Source organism: Anarhichas minor, unplaced genomic scaffold (assembly GCF_050575085.1).
Source record: "Anarhichas minor isolate MPS153535 unplaced genomic scaffold, ASM5057508v1 ptg000022l, whole genome shotgun sequence".
In the NCBI taxonomy this organism is placed as follows: Eukaryota; Metazoa; Chordata; class Actinopteri; order Perciformes; family Anarhichadidae; genus Anarhichas; species Anarhichas minor.
This window is the reverse complement of record NW_027466468.1, coordinates 2188627-2208224: the sequence shown is the minus strand read 5'-3', so window position 1 is coordinate 2208224 and position 19598 is coordinate 2188627. Positions and strand designations below refer to the sequence as shown.

The window sequence follows — 19598 nt, the reverse complement described above, 5'->3', positions numbered from 1 at the left end:
TTGGTCCTGAAACTGCTTCAAATTAACGGCATTGACCAGGTTACGAACAGACTTTTATATTGACTTCTACAACCTTGGTTCACTTTCATCAGGACCTTTATAAAAAGCACATTTACGTAACAACCTTTACACCTGAGTACGCTCAGTGCCACTTTTGTGTTGTATTAAAAATAAATCCCGAACTAAAGTCCCTATTATAGTTTATCGTTCTCCTAAATGGTTTTATTTTGAAGGTTGTGGCCGGAAGCACTACTCTAAATTATGATATTTTGACATTTACTAAATACTAGCACCAAGGTCGAGCAGTGTCGCTGGTGCTGTACATTTTGGATAACGTTACCTCAGACATGGCGGGGCACCGCATGTTAGAAATGTGGTTCACTTGCTAAATGCAGTGATAACCAGGATGTTATAGCGGTGTCAATGAGTTGTCGTCTGGGTTCTACAGAGGAATATATTTTTTAGACTTTGCATTACAGGAACTAGCTAGATTAATTAACGTCACCGGTAAACATGAGTTCCGCTCCTAATCACGGTACCGGCAACGTCACGGAGCCGGGGTCCCCCAAGCACGTTTCTGCTGTCTTCAGACACGTGAAGGTAGAAAACCTGGTCGCCGGGCTCAGTGGAGGAGTGGTGTCCACTCTGGTGCTTCACCCTCTGGATCTGGTCAAAATCAGGTTTGCAGGTAACGTCACAATACGACATTATACTTGCATTGTTGACGCTTGTCTCATGTAATAATGCCACCAGAGTCATTTGCAGTACTATACTTTCTTGTCAGTTAGCAGCTATATGGAGCATGAACCAACTGTTTATTTTTCCTTGAATGGAACTAAATGTGCAGGCCATAAATCTGGTATATTAAAGTTGATTTGCTTAATGCCCGCAGTGCCATGCTGCGATGGCGTTGTTGGTGTCTTATGTCCGATGACTTAAATGTTTTTGATGTGCTTTCAATTTAGTAAGTGATGGATTGCAATTAAGACCCAAGTACAGTGGCATGTTGCACTGTATGAAGAGTGTCTGGCAGCAGGAGGGACTCCGAGGACTCTACCAAGGAGTGACACCCAATATTTGGGGAGCCGGAGCATCTTGGGGTCTCTACTTCTTTTTGTACGTAATCTATAAACCTTTTGGATCATATCTTCCAACATTAATAATTCACATGAATTGTCTGACCTTTTTTAAAAAACTATCTATGACGCATGTTTTCCCCCCCCCCACCCTTACAGCTACAATGCAATCAAAGGGTACACTAAGGAGGGCCGTCAAACTGAACTGAGTGCCACAGAGCACCTGGTGTCCGCGGCCGAAGCAGGTTAGTCCCACATGTATCTGACCACCGCTGCCCCGCCGACACGCTCGCCCAATCAGCACACGGTCAACAACTACGGCCAGATAATGCCGCTCCGAGCCGGCCTTAGCAGACAGGAGGCAGATGCCAATTGGTACACAAGCCCTTCTGTTCATTTCGGTCAGGGGGTCACGTGGATCTGCTTCCTGCTGGTCAAATAATAATACGGTGCTCTATTGGGGTAAGATGGCAGAAGTCATCCATATCCATAGTTTAAGGGGAGGAGTGCTTTGCGATGTGACACATGATAGTGTAAAAGTAACCCCTTTTGTTAAAAGGGGTTTTGACTGTGGCTATGAAGTAGTCAACAACAATGATAGATTCATTTTGGCCTTCAGATTGTGCTCAGATGGTATTTAGGAAATCAATGTGCGAGTCAGGCATGATCAAAAGTCATGACATCGATGTTAAAATGTGGCCGTGCACTCACCGTGAAACACCGTTTAATGCTTATCATCCTGTGCTCTGGGACCTCTAGTCTCTGTAGAAACAGCAGGGCAGTTTTGTCCGGCACCAACTACCACATCACATTCAATTAACTTCACTTAGGTCACGTCTCTTTCCGTTGAGGAGAGCCGCTTGATCCCGTCTTGCAAGGGTGTCGATTTTGAGTTGCAGCCAAATGTCGTCAACTTCATTTCCAACACTGCCTGCTTGTCCTCACCTAGGCATCCTGACGCTCACCCTAACCAACCCCATCTGGGTGACCAAGACCCGGCTGGTCCTCCAGTATGACGCCGACCCGACCGGTAAACAGTACAAGGGGATGATCGATGCCCTGGTCAAGATCTACCGCCACGAGGGAGTGCCGGGACTGTACAAGGTGTCATGATCAGTGTATCTCTGTACTTTTTAGTTGACCGTTATCCTACTAGGCAGACATTATTATTTTTAATTGATTCATTAACCACCACTAGAGGGCACCAACAGCCTACATTAGCTTTAGTAGAGAAGCTCCATGTGATTTCTATTTGCCTGGAAGGATAATTGTAACCAAATGACTCAGTGGAAATTTGACAGTATCTTTTAAATCTGCAGAGAGCCACAGATGTAGACAACGTGGTGGACTTTTCTAGCCATGCCATGGGTCTATTTGTGCGTCATGAAAGGTCGCCTTACAAAGCATGTACTCGTCTTAGGGTTATGTTCCCGGTCTGTTCGGCACGTCTCACGGAGCGCTGCAGTTCATGGCCTACGAAGAGCTCAAGAGAGACTACAACAAATACAAGAAAGTGCCTTCAGATGCGAAGCTGGTGAGTCAATAACCCCACGAGCCACAACCCGTCTGGCAACATGCTCTGTGTTTTTTTTTAATAAAAGTCAGGCAACAAAGCTTGTAACGTTTTTCAGTGTAATAAGGCTGAGCCCACAGCGGATAACCAGCAGTGACTCATCAGTTTTTCCTACCCTGCTCACTTGTCTCTCCATCTGTTTGTCCGTGCAAACAGAGCTCATTGGAATACATCACAATGGCAGCGGTATCCAAAATATTTGCCGTGGCCACAACGTACCCGTATCAGGTGGTGCGAGCTCGTCTGCAAGACCAGCACAATAGATACAATGGAGTTATTGATGTCATCAGACGGACATGGAGGTAGGACACTGATCCGCTGCTAAAAGGGGGCCAAACATGCTATCCTACTCAGTTTCCAAATGTGGCTGTTAAGTCACGTCCAATTAGAGCCGTGGTCATGTTTCCCCCCTCTCTCTCTCTCTGCAGGAACGAAGGCGCCGCCGGTTTCTACAAAGGGATCATCCCCAATGTGATCCGGGTGACTCCCGCCTGCTGCATCACGTTTGTAGTTTATGAGAATGTGTCTCGCTACCTCCTGGGACAAAATCAGTGAGGCCTAAAAGCGCAGCGCTGACAGCCTGCGAAGACTCTGAGTTCACACTGACGCTTTGGTGGCATTCAGAGAAACTCTCGGCGCAGTGTACATGTAAAGGTGCAGATGCGAAAAGCATTTGTTTGCACTGGGAATGACTGGACAATAGTTGCCAAAACTGAGCAACTAAACGCCAAAGGACATGCAGCCTTTTTATGATACGTATGTCAGCAGAGGAGGTTGCTAAACGTCTTGTCACAATTATGTTTACATTTGATGTTTTCTGGCAGCAGAAAGGGGAACACGCTTATGAAAAGCTGATTATTAACAGCAAAATTGTAGATCTCAGGGTTCCAGTTGCACGTGTGTGTCGTATGCGTTTCTCTTTGAAATTATTGCTTTATGTGAACATACAACAGCAATTTGGGATTATTTTTGTTTATCCCCATAATTCCTTTATTACCTGGCTACAAATTGTAACTGCTTTTGTTATAAACCCCAAACTGCTTTGTCTGCATTGTCGTGTTGGATTTATACATTAAATGTATAACTTTGTGGCTACACTGAATTTAGCGCAGCGTATTTCAAAGCTCCTAAACATCACAAGTAGTTAGAAAGTTTGAGTTAAATTCTTAATAAAAAAAAAAAAAAAGATGACTTTATTAACAGTAATAACAAATATAAACATGGCACATGAGTACATAGTTTAAATATTGTCAATGTCTTGTCACAATGTCTGTTAAATGGTTACTGTGCACCAGCAGCAGCACCCATAAGCAGAAGAGCTACAGTACAAAGGTTATTCCTGGTAGACAGAATGACACAGTATTCTTGTTTATAGGCCTGTCAACTAGTATTTAAAAAGAAAACATTCAAGTTCCCATCAGTGATGCTGTGACGCCTCAGCAAACCGTACCTGATCGTTTTGGAGGGCCAAATAACATACTGCCACACTACCAGGACCGGCCCCTCCCTTACATGTAACTTATTTTTATTTTATTTGGGCAGTTCCTCAATGATAACCCTGGATACTGAATTCCACCCTGTAGATGCGTCACCTCTGGGATAGTCGGCACAGGTCCCGACCCACACGGCCACGTCCACCAACCCTGCTTTCACTCCCTCACACAGCCCTTCGACTGCAGAGAGGGGGAGGGGGGGGAGGGGGGGGGGGGGGAATAAGACGGTACAAATTAATTTCAGGGAACAACCCAAACTTATTTTCTGACACAGTGATGAACTTGCCAAATTGGAAGAGTGTAACTTTAATGAAAAGACTTGTTTCCCAGCATCCACAGCAGTTAAATGACCATTTACAGGAATAGCTCGACATTTTTTGGGAAATGTGCTAAGTGAGCCTTCTGCCGGTTAGCTTAGCACAAAGAGGTGACGGCTAGCTTAGCTCCAAAATAATACAAATTTAATATTTGTCATAGTCTCTAGCCTTGTCCGTGGTCAAAGGTAATGAAAGCTTGGAGCAGTAACTTCCTGAAGGCGCCTGGTGAAGTTAAGTGCTGCTGGCTAAGAAATAGTGCAGCACATAACCGCAACTTAACATTTTTACAATCAAGTTTTTGAAACAACTAAACAAACTAGATATAACTTGTTACATTGTGTTGGATGGATTTTGTCACATTTGGACGGAGCCACGCTATCCGTTTCCCCTTGTATGCTAAGCTAACTGGCTGTAGCTAAAGCTCATCCAGCTAACGTCTCACTCTCGTATTTCCCAAATGTTGAACTGTTGCTTTAAGCTAAAGTATTGTATAGCAGTGGAAAACACTATTGTTGGTTCAGGTTTATTGCACAATGACTTGAGTCGTACCCGAGGACGTTCTGTGGATGTTGATGGTTGAGTTGAGCTCAGGACTTCCTTGGTCTAAGTAGATGATGGACTCTATGGGGAGGGGTCCGGCGCACTCCGCCCCATTGAAGGTGAAGTACCACCTCTGGCAGCATGCGTTCTTACACTTGAGTCTGAGGGAGCCACTGAAGAGGACCCTGAGGGTGCTGTCTGAACGCAGCTTGGTGAACGTACAGTCCTGCAACACAGCACAGGGGAGTTAAAGCTCTTTGATGCATTGTGGTGGTTGTATAAGATTTCTGTGAAATTATTGGAACCCACGTTCCCCAGAAACGTGTCAGTCGCGGTGCCATCATACTTACAGCCACTTTACCCAGGTCGATGCCATAATTCAGAGAGTTCCAGGCACACTGCTTGTAGTTGGGCCTCCAGGCCTCCTCGAAGATCTCGTTGATGCACTCGCCTTTCTCGCCTTTGATCCCGTCCCGCCCAGGGATGCCCGGCGTCCCCGGGATGCCGTTGGTTCCGGGGTTGCCCTCTCTGCCGGCAGTGCCTGCTGGCCCCTGTATGCAACTGCCATACTGTTAAAAAAATGGGAAAGAGGAAGTGGTGATGAAGGCATGCAACAACATCAGTAGTCTATTGTTATCTAGCTTCCTGTTTCAGATTTGATTTTTTCCTCCCTGTGGGGGGGGGGGGGTAGGTCCCTGTTTTGGCCTGCATGCACCTTAACGCTGCCATTCATCCACCCATCGCACACAAGAAGTCAGATTCCATGAGGAACTGAAGGCCCGGTGACAGCCTGAATTAGTATGTGTTCGGCCACACATCTAACGCTGTGATTCATTGTCCAGCCGAGTCTCCTGCTATGTTTAAACTGATGCTGCATCTTACTCGAGCTGACTCAAACACACACACACACACACACACACACACACACACACACAGAGAGAGAAGGGGGGAGCTTGCCAAAGCTGCCCCACCACATACAAAGACAGACACAATGACGATCCAAATAGCTTTGCGTAATGTGTTCCTCAATGAGACATTTCCACCAACAGATTACAGTGCGTGGGTCAGCTTTTGAGGCCTTTTTTTAGGTTGGGTTTTAATTTTGGTTATGTGATCTGTAAGCGTCCTTCCGCTGCATTCATTCAGTCGGGGCTCAGACACAAACTGACACGTAGAAGTACGTCTTCACCCTTCAGCAATGCGCTGATGCCAAAAGGATTCGGGTCTGGGCTTTTTTTTTGTTGGGTCATTGCTGCCCTTTTTGCTCAGCATGCAGCTGTGGAGCAGTTTTAGAGGCACATGGCCAAAAGGCAGGAGAGGAGAACAAAGAGTTTTTTTACACCAGTTTCAACATCTGGACTTGAGTCACTGCGATGAGGTAGAATCTGGAAAAGGGCTTTTAACATAGGGAGGATTACGACAGTCTAATGTCAGCTGCTGCGAAACAGATGCTTGCGTGTGCTTTAGCCATTAGCGTGCGGCTATGCCGGAGCAACCTGGAGATGTGAGGTCCGACGTCATCTCTGTGGGGAAACTGGGGAGCCTGTGATGGGACCAACAGATCGTGGTTTGGCATGCATGTGCTGTAATAGACCTGGAAATTGTCCTCAAGGGAAAGGGACAAAAGTTCCAAGCACCTTGGCTGAAATGTGGAAAGGCAGAGCCCGTCTGGTTGATAGTGAGCGAGGCAACGTCTCAGAGTTTTATTAAGGGTTGGGTTTTTGGAGACATTTCAAAGCAGACTAATGAATGAAACCTCTGTCTTTATTTTTTGCAACACAGCTGACTTTTATATTAACTTCCAGTCTGCTGTTTCTGTAGTGGTGCCGTCTGCCTACATGAATTACACAGTCGGCCTCTACTGAATATTAGCAGCACACAGTCTAGTACTGTAACTGAAGCATAAAGGCTGCATTTGCTGCAAGAAAGTGCTGAGGAATCAGTATTATTTCATGCATTAGTCAACACCGAAGCACGGGCCGAGGCTCTCCCGGAGCATGCACAGCGAGGATATGATGCTTGGCTTTGGGACTTTCTTTTTCTTTTAGATTCGCAGGATCTCGAGAGGATGCAAAACAGGATTTTATGATTACCGTGTTGTTCAAATGAGCAGATCTTCCTTCTCCAGAGTGTCTAGTGCAGTTGGGCTTGTCTGCGTCATTCCCAGTGCACTAGATATACAAATGGTAACATAAGGTGCTATTCATTAAATCCTTCTGCTGTGGTGGTCTCTCAACTGTGGAATATGACTTTGGAGGCTAATGGAGAACAAACTGTTGTGGCTCTCAAAGTGGGGTATGCAGACTTCTAGGAGACCCCGAGGGGGGGGGGGGGTCCACACTGAGTACCAACAAAATAAACACTAGTTTCACTTTCATTTGACTCCCCAGAGATTGAGGAGAGAAATGAGTGTCCACTTTGTTCCTTCACTCTCCACCTTCAGCAAAGCAAGGAGGATTATGTGATTCTAGACAAAGATACCCTAAGAGATATATATATATATATATATATAATTCTGAAATTTATATATATATAATTTCAGAATTTCCTCTCAAAACCAAAGCCGTTTTTAAACTAGTAAGAAAGCCAGATGATAACAAAGACAGAGACAGACGGACAGTATGAGCCAGACCCCAACTTCCTGTTGGGGATTTTTCTCTCTGTCCTCAGTCTGCTGGAGAGCAGCCAGACCTGGAATAACAGAGAACCAGCTGACCAAACAAAAGATAGAAAACAGCATTTCTCATCTGCTGCGGGGACCAGGTCATTTAGGAGACCATTGTTTTTTGCCAAAGCTGTGACCACACTCATAGCACTGTAAGCATACATACATCAGCAGATTGCATTTCCTATGCTTTTTTGTGTGTGAAATCAGTTGTTTAAAGAAGTGATCTCAGGCTGATGTTTCAGGAACTTCACACGCAAACGTGCCTCATCAACGTTAACATAGATGCAATAAAAATACATTAAATCGCGATGAATGGAAATAAATCCACTTGAGTATAATTACTATAATTTCACGTGAGCCCATTTTTGATGATTTACCGTTAAGACAAAACCACAAAATCTCTCCAAAACGCATAAGTCTCTCGTGGAGCGGCACGTGTCTTAACATTTGTTTGGGGGTAATGATCATAGATCTTACCTTGTCGCCGTCAGGATCCTTTCGGTATCCTCTATTTCTCACCTTTTCCACGCCATAAAGAGGTAAAGCCAAGCAGACAAGCAGCAGCAGGCGGGCAATGAGAGGAGACATCGTGTATAGACGGCTGTGTGCGCGCGCGCTCTGGAGAGATGTGAGGCGACGGGTTGATTCCAACTCCAGACAGCTCTAGTCCAGAGGAGGGCAGGACGAGGAGGGAAGGAGCCAGTCTGATACGTTCCCTGATGGAAAAAAAGAGTCTCACAACATCCCTACGATAAACACATGTGCTATATAAGCCTACCAGTGTAGCCTACATGTTGAGTTAATGTGACCAGATTTGTCTGCAAAGATACAAGTGGTGTTTCATCCATCTTAAATAACAGTTACTGACTCACACATATTCTTTATTTCTTTATATTTTATTAAAATTAAATTGGATTGATACAAAATTCAGACAAGATAGGATTGATACAAAATTGATACAAAATTCAGACAAGATAGGCTACATAAAAATAAAAAACAGTAAAAAGGGCTGACAAAAGTTGTATAGAGCATTTCATAGACTACACTATACAACCCCTGTCCACATGCTGGAATAAGAATATACAGGTACAACAGGAAAGGACTGACGAGGACTCCCTTTTAATTGGCGTTAATGGAGTTGTCTTCCAAATATAAAAAGGCACAGAGCCTCAAAGGAAGAATCATTCCCTTACACAGCAAAACAGACATTACAGCATGACGGATAAATCATGGAAGGTGTTCTGGAAGCACTTGAAGGAGAGATTATGGTCCGTGACCACGTTAGGAATAACCTGAACAAAGCCCCAATTTCTCTCTGTCTTTCCTCTTTGTTTATAACTATTCTTTACTTATTAGTGGTTTGTGCTTCTTTCACAAATAGTGCAAAGCATGTTTGATTTGTTTCCTCAATTGGATTTCTAAATCATATGAACACACACACACACACACACACACACACACACACACACACACACACACACACACACACACACACACACTACTCAAAGGGAGGCACATTCTTGTAGAAAACTATAAAGCTATACTTTATCCAAATTCACAAGACACTTCTTTAAAAATGTTAATGTTAAAGATGCGGCTGCACAGTAAGTGTTTGTGCAATAGAAACTAGTAGGAATCAAAACAAACAAGTGAAAGTACGGTCTTTGAAGGAAAGCGTGAAAATCACAAATTCATCTGAAAACCAAGTCAAGTTTAAGAGTACGCCTTAGTCAAAGGAGCAGTTAAGTAGCACACTTTTTACAAGATGAGGTTTTTCACTGGAAAACGTCTTTCTAGGAAAAAAAACAATAAGACATTCAAAAAACTGTTTTACCACAGGAAGACTTTTCTTTAAGTAGAATGTTTGGCAATATCGTGACCTTTTTAAAACGTAACTCTCAGTGTAGCGACTCGTAACAGTGAAAGAATTCTTTGTTTCTAAAAAAAAAAAAAAAATAGAATATTTACATAAATATTGAATGTATTTTCTAGGGTGCATTCTATGTCATTGAGCTACAAATCGGTAGGTGTATCGGTGGATCACAGCTGAGGTGCTGCAACATTTCGGTAGATAGCAAATGGCCAAAAAGCTCAGTAAAGCTGAAAGACACAGTCGCTCTGAATACCCCAACCCCCTAAAAGCCAGATTCTGGTCCAAGCATACCACATTCAAAATACTCGAGGTATGTGACATTCTGCTGGCAACGGACATTCACTGACTACAACGTAACCAATACAATCATGCACAGACACATGAAACATTGTGGCTGAGTGGATTCAAGGATGGATGGATGGACACATTTGGGGACGGGTCCGATGTCTCAGCAGGGGCTGTCCTTTGCGTCCTTGCTCTCCCCGGGCACCTGGTGAGCCAGCTGGCGGGTGCTGTGTGACGGGTTTAAAGCCGGGTGCTGCTGTGTGCTGGGGCCGTGCCTGGCCTCCGACAGCTCGCTCCTCGGAGTCACCCTAAAGCGGCACGGCAGGGATTATCTGTGGTCATTACGTGGACAGATAAAAGTACTGTATAACAAAAAAACAACAGGCTGCCTACACAGCTGGGATGCAACAGAAATGTCTATTATACCAACATGTTAAATACTGAAAGTAGTGTAAGTGTGCATATCTGTGCTTATCTGAACTGCCAGTGAAGGTATGTATTTCACATCTGTCTCACTTACCTCCCATCTGGGACTCTGTGCACGCTCTCGGAGCGGCTGCTGATCTTACAGGAGCTCCCCCCTTTGCTACGTCTCTCTCCCCCTTCCCTCTCCCTCTCCCTCTCCCCCCTCCTGGAGCTTCGGCTGGAGGTGCCCCTGTCCACGTGCTCCCTCGCCGAGGCCTCGGACAGAGAGCCGTGCGCGCGGGGCTCGTGATTGCCCAGCGCAGAGGCCCCGTGATTGGTCGCGGTGGACGCGTTGGTGGGCACGGTGCCGGTGCTCGTGCCCATGGACTTGGAGATGACCTTGAGCTTGTGGGAGCTCGGCTTGTAGTGCTTCTTCTTGTGCTGGACGCGGCTGTTGTGCTTGAGGAAGAACTCGCAGGACTCCTGCAGCACCCGGCGGCTCTCAGTGATAGGACTGTGGGACAGAGAACACGAGAGGTTATGGTGAAACTGCACATTCATTTCTCATGGGAGGTGAATGTGAGCATGTGACAGGACAGGAGGTCTTACTCTCTCTTGCGGGTCCTGTTGAAGAAGTAGGCCCACTCGGAGCAGGTTTTTTTACTGCTGACCCAGAACACGGCAGATATGCCGACCACCAGCGTCATTAAGTATTTCACCAGAAACAGGGAGAGGTCAGGGCGGTCGTGCTCTTTTGTCTGCAACAAAGAGACACAAACAAAGTGTTTAACTGAATAAACCAATTTAAAAGACAAAAATAGAGCTTTCAAACTTTAGGGCTCGGACATATTTAACAAAGGAACAAAGGACTAAGCTACTGTAGTTTGTTTTCTCTTTTACATTGTCCTCTTTATAGGTTTTCTGAGATTTTTCCTCTTTCTCCTGATGATTCTCACACAATAACTTATGTATTACACATCGCATTTAGGAGTAAAAGTGCTTTCTATATGTACAGCCATTTTAAATTAATTTAAAAAATATATAGATGTTGTTTTGTGACTGTTGTTCCTCCATAATTAATGCTATGTATATGTATTTTTTGTAATGTATTTTTATGGCAAAATGTCCTCCTGTGTCAGAAGGCAGCTCACAAAGACTTGTATTTAATGTGGTGTATCCGTTCTTTTTCCGTTCAAGTAGCTATTTGTGTTAAATGATGTAAATCAGACCGCATCCAAAGCTTCATTCCATCCTATTTTTAAAGCTTGCAAACTATTTTAGGCCTTTTGAGCGTTTATTAGTCATTTGAACGTTAAGGACGTATATTGACTTTATACTTTATACACACGCTAAGATTAGCTTAGTGCTCCTATTTAGTCAGCCATAACAAGCATCAACTGAATAAGTGGGCATGATTAACAAGTTGGAAAAGTATTTTCTATTGTCTCCTTTGGCCTTAACTTGTTCAGAGCCATTACACCTCCACGGCTACCTTGGAGGGGCAGGGGATGCTGTACTCCTGACAGTGGTCGTGGATCCAGGTGTTCTCCCAGGTGCTGCGGTGACTCTGTTCGTAGGTGTAGCAGACCAACAGGGTGACCAGCGGGACCAGGTAGAGGCAGCTGAACACGCCGATGCGGATCATGAACTTCTTCAGCTTCTCCTGGTTGCGCTCGTCATGCTGGATGACCTGCCGCACGTGGTTGAGAGAGACGATGCCCGCCAGGATGAGGAAGAGGCCGACCACGATGCCCACGCACAGAGGAGCCAGGACAAAGTAGCGCAGGGCGTCCAGGTCGTAGAGCCCCACGAAGCAAACGCCGCTGATGTTGTCCCCTTCGACCTTGTTCAGAGCCAGCAGCATGACGGTTAGCACCCCGGGGATCCCCCAGGCAGCCGAGTGGAACCACACCTAAAAGACAGAAGCCACCTGGATCAATACTCTCAACAGCGTCCGCCATTTTCCAGGGGAGTTTGCTCATTCTATATTTACATTCTCGTAAACTCTTAAAACCCCTTTACCGCTTTCTTTTCTATGGCCTCACAGCTCCACTTGGGTCCAGCTGCCAGGAACCAGGTGATGGTGAGAATGACCCACCAGACGATGCCGGCGATGGAGAAGAAGTAGAGCAGCATGAAAAGCAGAGTGCAGCCTTTACTCTGAGAGCCCAGCACCACCGTGTCCACGCCGGCCGGCTGAGCCGCTTTGGTGCAGGCCGCGTTGTTCCCCAGCAGGAAGCCGATGAAGTAGATGAGCGACACGAAGCTGTAGCAGACGGCGTAGAAGATTATGGGGCGCTCCGGGTAGCGGAAGCGCTTGACGTCGATGAGGAAAGTGAGGAAGGTGAAGAGCGTGGCACCCAAGCAGATGATGGAGCACACGCCGACGAAGTTCTTGGCGAACTCGATGTCGTGGGGTTTGAAGTACATGTTGGAGCAAGGCGGAGCACAGTCCTGGACGCCCAAGAAAGAGGAGCCGTAACCCGGTTTGGTCTTCAGCTGCAGTGGGCACCAGAAGCCAAGGTCCCGCTTAGCCGATGAGGAGCTCATTGGGGTGGTTGCGGGGAGCGTCGGACCACCGGGAGAGCTACACGGGTCCAATCTAGTTGAAAAAACAAACAAACAAACCTTTCAAGGAACTGATCAAGTTTTCTCTCGTGGATCGTCTGTAATGGCGGGTTTCTCACCCGTCACACTGTAGCTCAGGAGGCCAGGTGATACCAAAGATTCGGATATCCTCCTCGCAGTCCGACAGGACGGCCTCGCACTGCTCTCTGCACGGACGGATCACCTTGTTCTCCTCGGTGCATGCTGGGACAAAGGCTTGGCACAGGAAGTGGTGGACGTCTGGAGAGCAGCGCAGGATTGTCAGGGGCATGAACGGCTGGGGACAGAGTGACAAGTTACGGTTTACTGAGAACGACGTGGTCAATATGAGAGGTTGCGATCCCTGCTTGACGTTGATCTGAAAAAAATGCATGAACTTGCCAAGTGTTTTCTAAGAGAGTAAGTATTTACACTTTCAGATTAGATTTAAAAATCATTTTCAACCCTGAAAACGTGATCATTTCACGCAGACGGAAGCAATCTCTTTTCTTGTAAAAGAACTGGATGAATTGAATTTGACCTCTTCAGGCCTGTAAGGAAAACTTTAGTTGACCTGGTTATAATAACCCATAGACATATAGAAGTGGTGATGATGGGTCACAAGTCGACTTTGCTTCATTATAAAGAGTCAGGAACCAGTAATGTTTTGGGAACCTGTTGCTCTACATAGACGTACTAACTTCATTTTGTTGATCTGCAGCGATATATAGCGCCACACAAAGGGGCCCATTCACTGGCTGGGAACCATATTCTTCCATTTCAACGCGCAGGTCAAAAGCTTGAGGACCGAGACATGGAGGGGGGGTTATAGGTGGCAGGAAATGACTGCTCGGACGTTTGGAAACACACAACGACTGGCCAGGAGGGCTGGAATGCACAGAGCTGTTGATAGGTTAGGCTGCTGCTGAGCCACTGTGTTGGTGTGTCTACTACAAAATGTGTGGATTCATCAGTGGCATACACACAGACCATTCTAAATCCTTGGGTTTTGAGTAAGCGTATATTTTATAGGCTCCTTTTTTATTGCTTCTAAACTGCTTATATCACCCGGTCTACGTTGTTCACTCAGCGCTAAAACCACATGGAAGCTTTAGAAGCAGTGCAGACTCTTTGTTTGAACCGCATGGACCATTATCAGACCAACAGCCTATACTGCTAATATTTGTACACAAAACAAACGCATGCATTCCAACACAGTCCACTATTCACTGATTCCTCTCCGCTTTTTTTCCCCCCTGAAATCCAGTCTGGCAGTGGGCCCGAGTCTCTGGGGCCCGTCTGACAGTAAGCGTCCTTGTTTCTCTCCAGCGGAGGTCCTGGACTCCTTCTCGATTCCTCCCCATTGCTCAACAATCTGACCTTTATTTGCTTTACGGCAGAGTTACTGTAAAAACTGCCCTCGTTTCAGAAACCTTCGAACAGGATCAGCAGCACAAGTTGAGCTGATTCGCTCTGGGAAAAAAAAAGGGAAAATCCTCTGCGGATAATTTCATCGCAAAGTATTTCAAGGATTAAATGATTTTTGAAAAAATGGCTAGAAAATCACTTTTCAAACTTCCACTCACTTTTAAGACCCTCAAGTGTTCCCCGTCCGTTACAGTACTTCAATTACTCTTTCCGTTCTCTTTGTGTTCTAACGCTTCAAACTGTTCTGCTTCAAACGCTGGCACACACTGGTGGAATCTGGGACCAAGGGCGGAAAAAGGTTATCCCTCCTCCGGAAAATCCTACTGATAGGCTAGACTGATCCCATAACGCAGCCCAGGTCTGCTTGATTATAGAGTCGGGGCTTTGTGATAAATCACTGCACGCTTTCAAAGAGAGCTATGTATAGTATGTAATGTTGAATGTAGGCCAGAGAGTGTGAGCATGTCACCTGGGAGACAGGACCGTAGAGGTAGGACCGTGTACAGGGGGGAAATGAGTGAGTGATTAACAGAGAGAGAGAGAGAATACTCGTCGTGGTATGCCGGGAAGGCTTTGTGTGAGAGACTGGGTGTGTCCCTCCCCTTCCTCCAGAAATCAAAGGCCCCTCACAACAAAGTCGACAAAGTTAGCCCGTGGCCAAGGTTGCTGCTGTGAAGTAAGAAGCCTATACCTTCGCCAGATGCCACACAATAGACTCCTTCAACAGATCACTGTTCACACTCTGACACCAAATGTGTGTAACCGAACCCCGGCCTTCAGGAATGCCAGGACGCTAAACGCATCTCTACAGATATTGAGTTCGCGGCCGAGGAGAGACGCAGGACCACACTCGGTCTAAAAAGACATGTTACAAAAACAAGGCCAGTGACAAAAGTCAAAATTTGAATTGTCTCTAACTTTGTAGGAATATATTTATTATAATGATACTGCAGTTATTGTGCATATGTTTACACTTTTTTCATATGAGGCTAAAAACTTTTGTGGAAACGGTGTCTGAACATGAAGTGTCTGGGTGGGCGTTTTCCATGGCAACTGTTGAATGACATTTGAGTGCCGGCGTAACTAGGAAACGCTCGGTCAACTTTTGTGGTGCAAGTTATAGCCCTGCCACCACACAAACAATGATATAAAACATTCCCCCCCCCCACCCACTCTCAACAAGCACACATCGCATTTGTTGCGTACCATTAGCGATGTAAGAGATTTGTCCCTTTACAACAGTGAATATTTAAAGGACCCATCATGTTTGTAGTCTACTTGCAAAGAGGAAGGTAGCCAGCTAGGCGAAATAGCTCACCGACTAGCCAGCTAGGCGAAATAGCTCACCGACTAGCCAGCTAGGCGAAATAGCTCACCGACTAGCCAGCTAGGCGAAATAGCTCACCGACTAGCAAGAGGCGAAATAGCTCACCGACTAGCCAGCTAGGCGAAATAGCTCACCGACTAGCCAGCTAGGCGAAATAGCTCACCGACTAGCGAGCTAGGCGAAATAGCTCACCGACTAGCCAGCTAGGCGAAATAGCTCACCGACTAGCAAGAGGCGAAATAGCTCACCGACTAGCCAGCTAGGCGAAATAGCTCACCGACTAGCAAGAGGCGAAATAGCTCACCGACTAGCCAGCTAGGCGAAATAGCTCACCGACTAGCGAGCTAGGCGAAATAGCTCACCGACTAGCCAGCTAGGCGAAATAGCTCACCGACTAGCGAGCTAGGCGAAATAGCTCACCGACTAGCCAGCTAGGCGAAATAGCTCACCGACTAGCCAGCTAGGCGAAATAGCTCACCGACTAGCCAGCTAGGCGAAATAGCTCACCGACTAGCAAGAGGCGAAATAGCTCACCGACTAGCCAGCTAGGCGAAATAGCTCACCGACTAGCGAGCTAGGCGAAATAGCTCACCGACTAGCCAGCTAGGCGAAATAGCTCACCGACTAGCGAGCTAGGCGAAATAGCTCACCGACTAGCCAGCTAGGCGAAATAGCTCACCGACTAGCCAGCTAGGCGAAATAGCTCACCGACTAGCCAGCTAAGCAAATTAGCTCACTGACTAGCCAGCTTCTGAAGACTAATGGACACTGACATTTATAGACTACAGCCACTCACAGCACGACACATTTAAATTATTTTGATATGATATTCATTGACGTTAAATGTGTGAATTGAATTCTCATTTTATTTACAAGCAGATGAAGCTTCCTTTTTCTATCATAGGCAAATATAATTATAACTCTTCATGGAAACCCAGACTAATGAGATTCCTTAAAATGTGGGTCAACAGCTGTGAAACCACTTAACATAAAGTTTCCCCCTTAAAGCACTTTAAGTTTGGGAAAAGCAACTTATTCCAAACTGTATGACAGTATCACAGATATGTTCGGTTTCGGTGTGTTCCAGTTCATCGTTGAAGATCAAACCTCATATATTCGGAATGTTGTTTTTTGGGACAACCACGAGAATTTGAACAATGTTTAGTGTTAAGCCAAATATTTGCCAATATCACAACCAAAAGGCCGGATCATATCTGTTGGGTCTTTAAATTAAGAATTGATTAAGAAAAGTCATAACCAAACAATACATACAATATGTTTAAATTAAAAAAATGGAACTGCATATTTTACAGACTACTGTTTTATAAATAAATAAGTGAATTAGTAAACAAAAACTCTATTGGCAGTAAACACGATTGCTTGGTTAATCCCCAACACAGCCAATATTAGCACGATGACGACTCACCTCCATATTAGTGGCTGCGACATCTTGGTCGTAGTGCTCCATCATGTTGGGAAAGAAGGTCATGTTGTAGGGCATCCCCAAGCACCGATGCACTTTGATGGGCTCGCAGGTAAACAGGCTGTGGCCACTGCAGCTTCCCACCCATATCAGGACCAGGCACGCCCACAGTGTTCCTGGCATCTGCATTGTGGCGGCTGATTGGAAGTGTATGTGAGAGTATTTTTGTGTGTGTGTAAACTAGGATAAGTTTCTTTTTGGCTCAGTGGGAGGATATTTTGGCCCAAATGTTGAATTCCACTGGCTCACACTGTCATCCACATTTCACTTCTCCTGGGGTCATCACAGTGGAGCCGAAGGGCAGAGCAGCAGGTAAAACTTTCCCATCATTGGTCAGCATGTCACAGATAAGAATCCCACATCCCTGAAAATAAAGTGTTCATATTAAAATGGAGTAACACTTTCAGCTCCACAATTACTAAAACTTATCTTGAGAGGCTCGTTTAGGACAACAAATCATGAAGATTTGTCTTCAGGAACCTCAGCTGAGAAGATGTTTATAAGTAGTTATTACTGCATTTACTACAGAATTACAGACCAAAGCCCAATCATCAAAGCAGTGGATCTCATTGTGCTCATCAGGATCTAAAGGATCAAATTCAGCTAAGCAAATTCAAAATAAAATGAATAAAGCATTTTTTCGGGGGAACCTCTACAGGTCCCGTGAGGTCCTCCGGCTCCAGTTTGAGACTGTTTGGAGACACATAAGTCAAATGCAATTAGGGGGAATAAAATCCAGTCAATCCATCAGCTCACTTTAAATGCATGTATTTACACTGGGTGGGGAATGCTAACGAGCCAAGCTGATTCAGTGGAATGAGTCTCAGCTTGTTGATGCACATTCAACTGTATCACTGTTTCACATACACACACACCAGACTAAAAGAAAACCTGTTGAAAGCCTGACAGAATGTAATACTTCTCTAGTGAATACAGAAGCAAAGGTTTGGGTTTTCCTTGGGGCCCACACATGACTTGTGTGAGATGAGCTGTTTGTGTGTGCGCTTGGCTTCCTGATGATTATCACATGCTGATAATATCAATGGTGGTAAGAGTTTATCTAATATTACCACATCACTGTTTATGTTAACAAACCACCTTCAACAGTGCTTATTGTGTAGGCATGTGCGTCGGTTGATTATTAGCATAAACATGTCGGTTAGCACATTAGCAACGATTAAAGAGACAGTCAAAGTTAGCAAAGCAGATAGTTGACACGGTCCACCAGCAGCAGCACTACGCGTAACAAGCACACATGTACAGGTTAGTCAAATAAAATGAGTACGTTGCACAGGACTTAGCATATCCCAGAAAGCTAACTTATTTTAAGAGTATGTCAGTCCATCGCGGGCAGGAAAGACGTGTTTTCCCGTAAATTAGACGCCAAAGGCGGTGAGAGAGGACAGTAAACATCCCTGCCTCGGCCGAAATCAACTTCGGTACAAGAAAGTAAACAGAACTATGAGGGTAAAACACGAGCACTTACCCCCCTTACAGCCCAGGAGTTCGTATACCAACCGACTACATGAAGGCTCGATGGTACACTTCTGTGGATAGTGTGGTAGCGTGTTTCCTGCGACAGGCTCCAGCAGAGTCCCTCTGTCTTTTCTTGTCCCGGGCTGCTTGATGATGCTGCCTTCATGGTGCGTTTGGAAATGTCGCGATTTCGTAATGAACCGGTGTGAGCACTTAACAGACATGTGTGTCTAACATGTCATGCATCAAAACGCTCTGGATGGAAAACATTGTGTGTGAAATAAAACGTTTCGTTAGTTCTCAATCATTGCAAAGTGGGCGCGTGAATACACCGGCTGCAGCAGGAATGGGGTTTTGACGGGAGCACTTGAACGCTGCACGTGAGCAGATGGGCATATGAAGGATGGGACGCTGAGAGGCCAAATGTCAGGGAGACAAACTGAGGAATTTACTAAATTTAAATTTGCGGCGAAATGTAAGAGCAGTTTGTTTAAGAAAGTCAACTTGTGTAATAATCAAGACAGTATTTATTTTTTTGTATTCAATTTGGTGGATTTCTTTTTTCAACATCCATATAAACAGAAGGCGCTGTTGCTTGTTGAGGATTAGTGGGTGAGGATGCTGTAGTTTTGCTAAATACAGCTGGATGGAAGATATTTATAAATATAATTCCAGAAAGAACTACTACTCAGTATACAGATCATTAAGAAATACAACCACACAATGTGATACAGGCTATGCAATTATAAATAGGCTATGTTAGGTATTAAACAGATAACATCTCACAGATTAAATGTGAAGTATCCAAGACTATATGGATATAAAAACCCCTAATGTGCATGGAGATAACAATAAAACGCTAGTGCATCATTATAGGCTTTGCTTTCTCACAAGACATTAGTGGAGCAGCCACTAATTACAGTCACATCAATGAGACTATTCCTTATTTACTGTAGGAGATCCTACGAGGACCCCTGGTGTTCCCTGCAGGCGCAGAACACCCTGTAAACACACAGGCATGCCGTGTCCCAATTATCCACCCGGGGGCGCTGCATCCCCCTCTATGTC

At 45.3% G+C, this 19598-nt stretch overlaps 3 protein-coding genes across 6 annotated transcripts; 1 reads left to right on the top strand and 2 right to left on the bottom strand.

The window, feature by feature from the left end:
- Nucleotides 1-298: 298 nt before the first annotated feature.
- On the top strand, nt 299-3751 carry LOC142955193 (solute carrier family 25 member 32-like). Its single transcript, XM_076096638.1, has 7 exons — nt 299-688; nt 966-1116; nt 1236-1321; nt 2026-2180; nt 2497-2610; nt 2806-2951; nt 3078-3751. The coding sequence occupies exons 1-7, from the start codon at nt 514-516 to the stop codon at nt 3202-3204; spliced, it is 954 nt and encodes a 317-aa protein (XP_075952753.1). The 5' UTR covers nt 299-513; the 3' UTR covers nt 3205-3751.
- Nucleotides 3456-8255, bottom strand: LOC142955194 (collagen triple helix repeat-containing protein 1-like). Of its 2 annotated transcripts, XM_076096639.1 has the most exons (5): nt 8145-8255; nt 7093-7170; nt 5350-5568; nt 5009-5225; nt 3456-4322 (listed from the first exon to the last, which is right to left on the bottom strand). In XM_076096639.1, exons 1-5 carry the CDS (start codon nt 8253-8255, stop codon nt 4180-4182), a joined length of 768 nt encoding a protein of 255 aa, XP_075952754.1. In that variant the 3' UTR covers nt 3456-4179. The 2 variants fall into 2 exon arrangements, with proteins under 2 accessions (XP_075952754.1, XP_075952755.1); XM_076096640.1 differs by lacking the exon at nt 7093-7170.
- Nucleotides 8256-8544: 289 nt separating this feature from the next.
- On the bottom strand, nt 8545-18678 carry fzd6 (frizzled class receptor 6). Of its 3 annotated transcripts, none has more exons than XM_076096528.1 (8): nt 18541-18678; nt 16998-17418; nt 12918-13114; nt 12253-12832; nt 11723-12142; nt 10840-10988; nt 10346-10744; nt 8545-10133 (listed from the first exon to the last, which is right to left on the bottom strand). In XM_076096528.1, exons 2-8 carry the CDS (start codon nt 17181-17183, stop codon nt 9989-9991), a joined length of 2076 nt encoding a protein of 691 aa, XP_075952643.1. In that variant the 5' UTR covers nt 17184-17418; nt 18541-18678; the 3' UTR covers nt 8545-9988. The 3 variants fall into 3 exon arrangements, with proteins under 3 accessions (XP_075952643.1, XP_075952644.1, XP_075952645.1); XM_076096529.1 differs by having other exon boundaries at nt 18573-18672; XM_076096530.1 differs by having other exon boundaries at nt 10023-10157.
- Between the last annotated feature and the right edge of the window lie 920 nt (nt 18679-19598).

What these genes read in the sequence shown, in the direction of transcription:
- LOC142955193 (XM_076096638.1), top strand. Translation starts at nt 514, where the DNA reads ATGAGTTCCGCTCCTAATCACGGTACCGGCAACGTCACGGAGCCGGGG. An exon ending in GGTCAAAATCAGGTTTGCAG is followed by an intron (nt 689 to 965) that starts GTAACGTCACAA and finishes CTTTCAATTTAG; the next exon opens with TAAGTGATGGATTGCAATTA. An exon ending in TGGGGTCTCTACTTCTTTTT is followed by an intron (nt 1,117 to 1,235) that starts GTACGTAATCTA and finishes CCACCCTTACAG; the next exon opens with CTACAATGCAATCAAAGGGT.
- LOC142955194 (XM_076096639.1), bottom strand. Translation starts at nt 8,255, where the DNA reads ATGTCTCCTCTCATTGCCCGCCTGCTGCTGCTTGTCTGCTTGGCTTTA. An exon ending in AGGATCCTGACGGCGACAAG is followed by an intron (nt 7,171 to 8,144) that starts GTAAGATCTATG and finishes TTGTATATCTAG; the next exon opens with TGCACTGGGAATGACGCAGA. An exon ending in CTGCTCATTTGAACAACACG is followed by an intron (nt 5,569 to 7,092) that starts GTAATCATAAAA and finishes TTTTTTTAACAG; the next exon opens with TATGGCAGTTGCATACAGGG.
- fzd6 (XM_076096528.1), bottom strand. Translation starts at nt 17,183, where the DNA reads ATGCAGATGCCAGGAACACTGTGGGCGTGCCTGGTCCTGATATGGGTG. An exon ending in CCTGAGCTACAGTGTGACGG is followed by an intron (nt 12,833 to 12,917) that starts GTGAGAAACCCG and finishes TTTTTCAACTAG; the next exon opens with ATTGGACCCGTGTAGCTCTC. An exon ending in CACAGAGTCCCAGATGGGAG is followed by an intron (nt 10,134 to 10,345) that starts GTAAGTGAGACA and finishes GTGCCGCTTTAG; the next exon opens with GGTGACTCCGAGGAGCGAGC.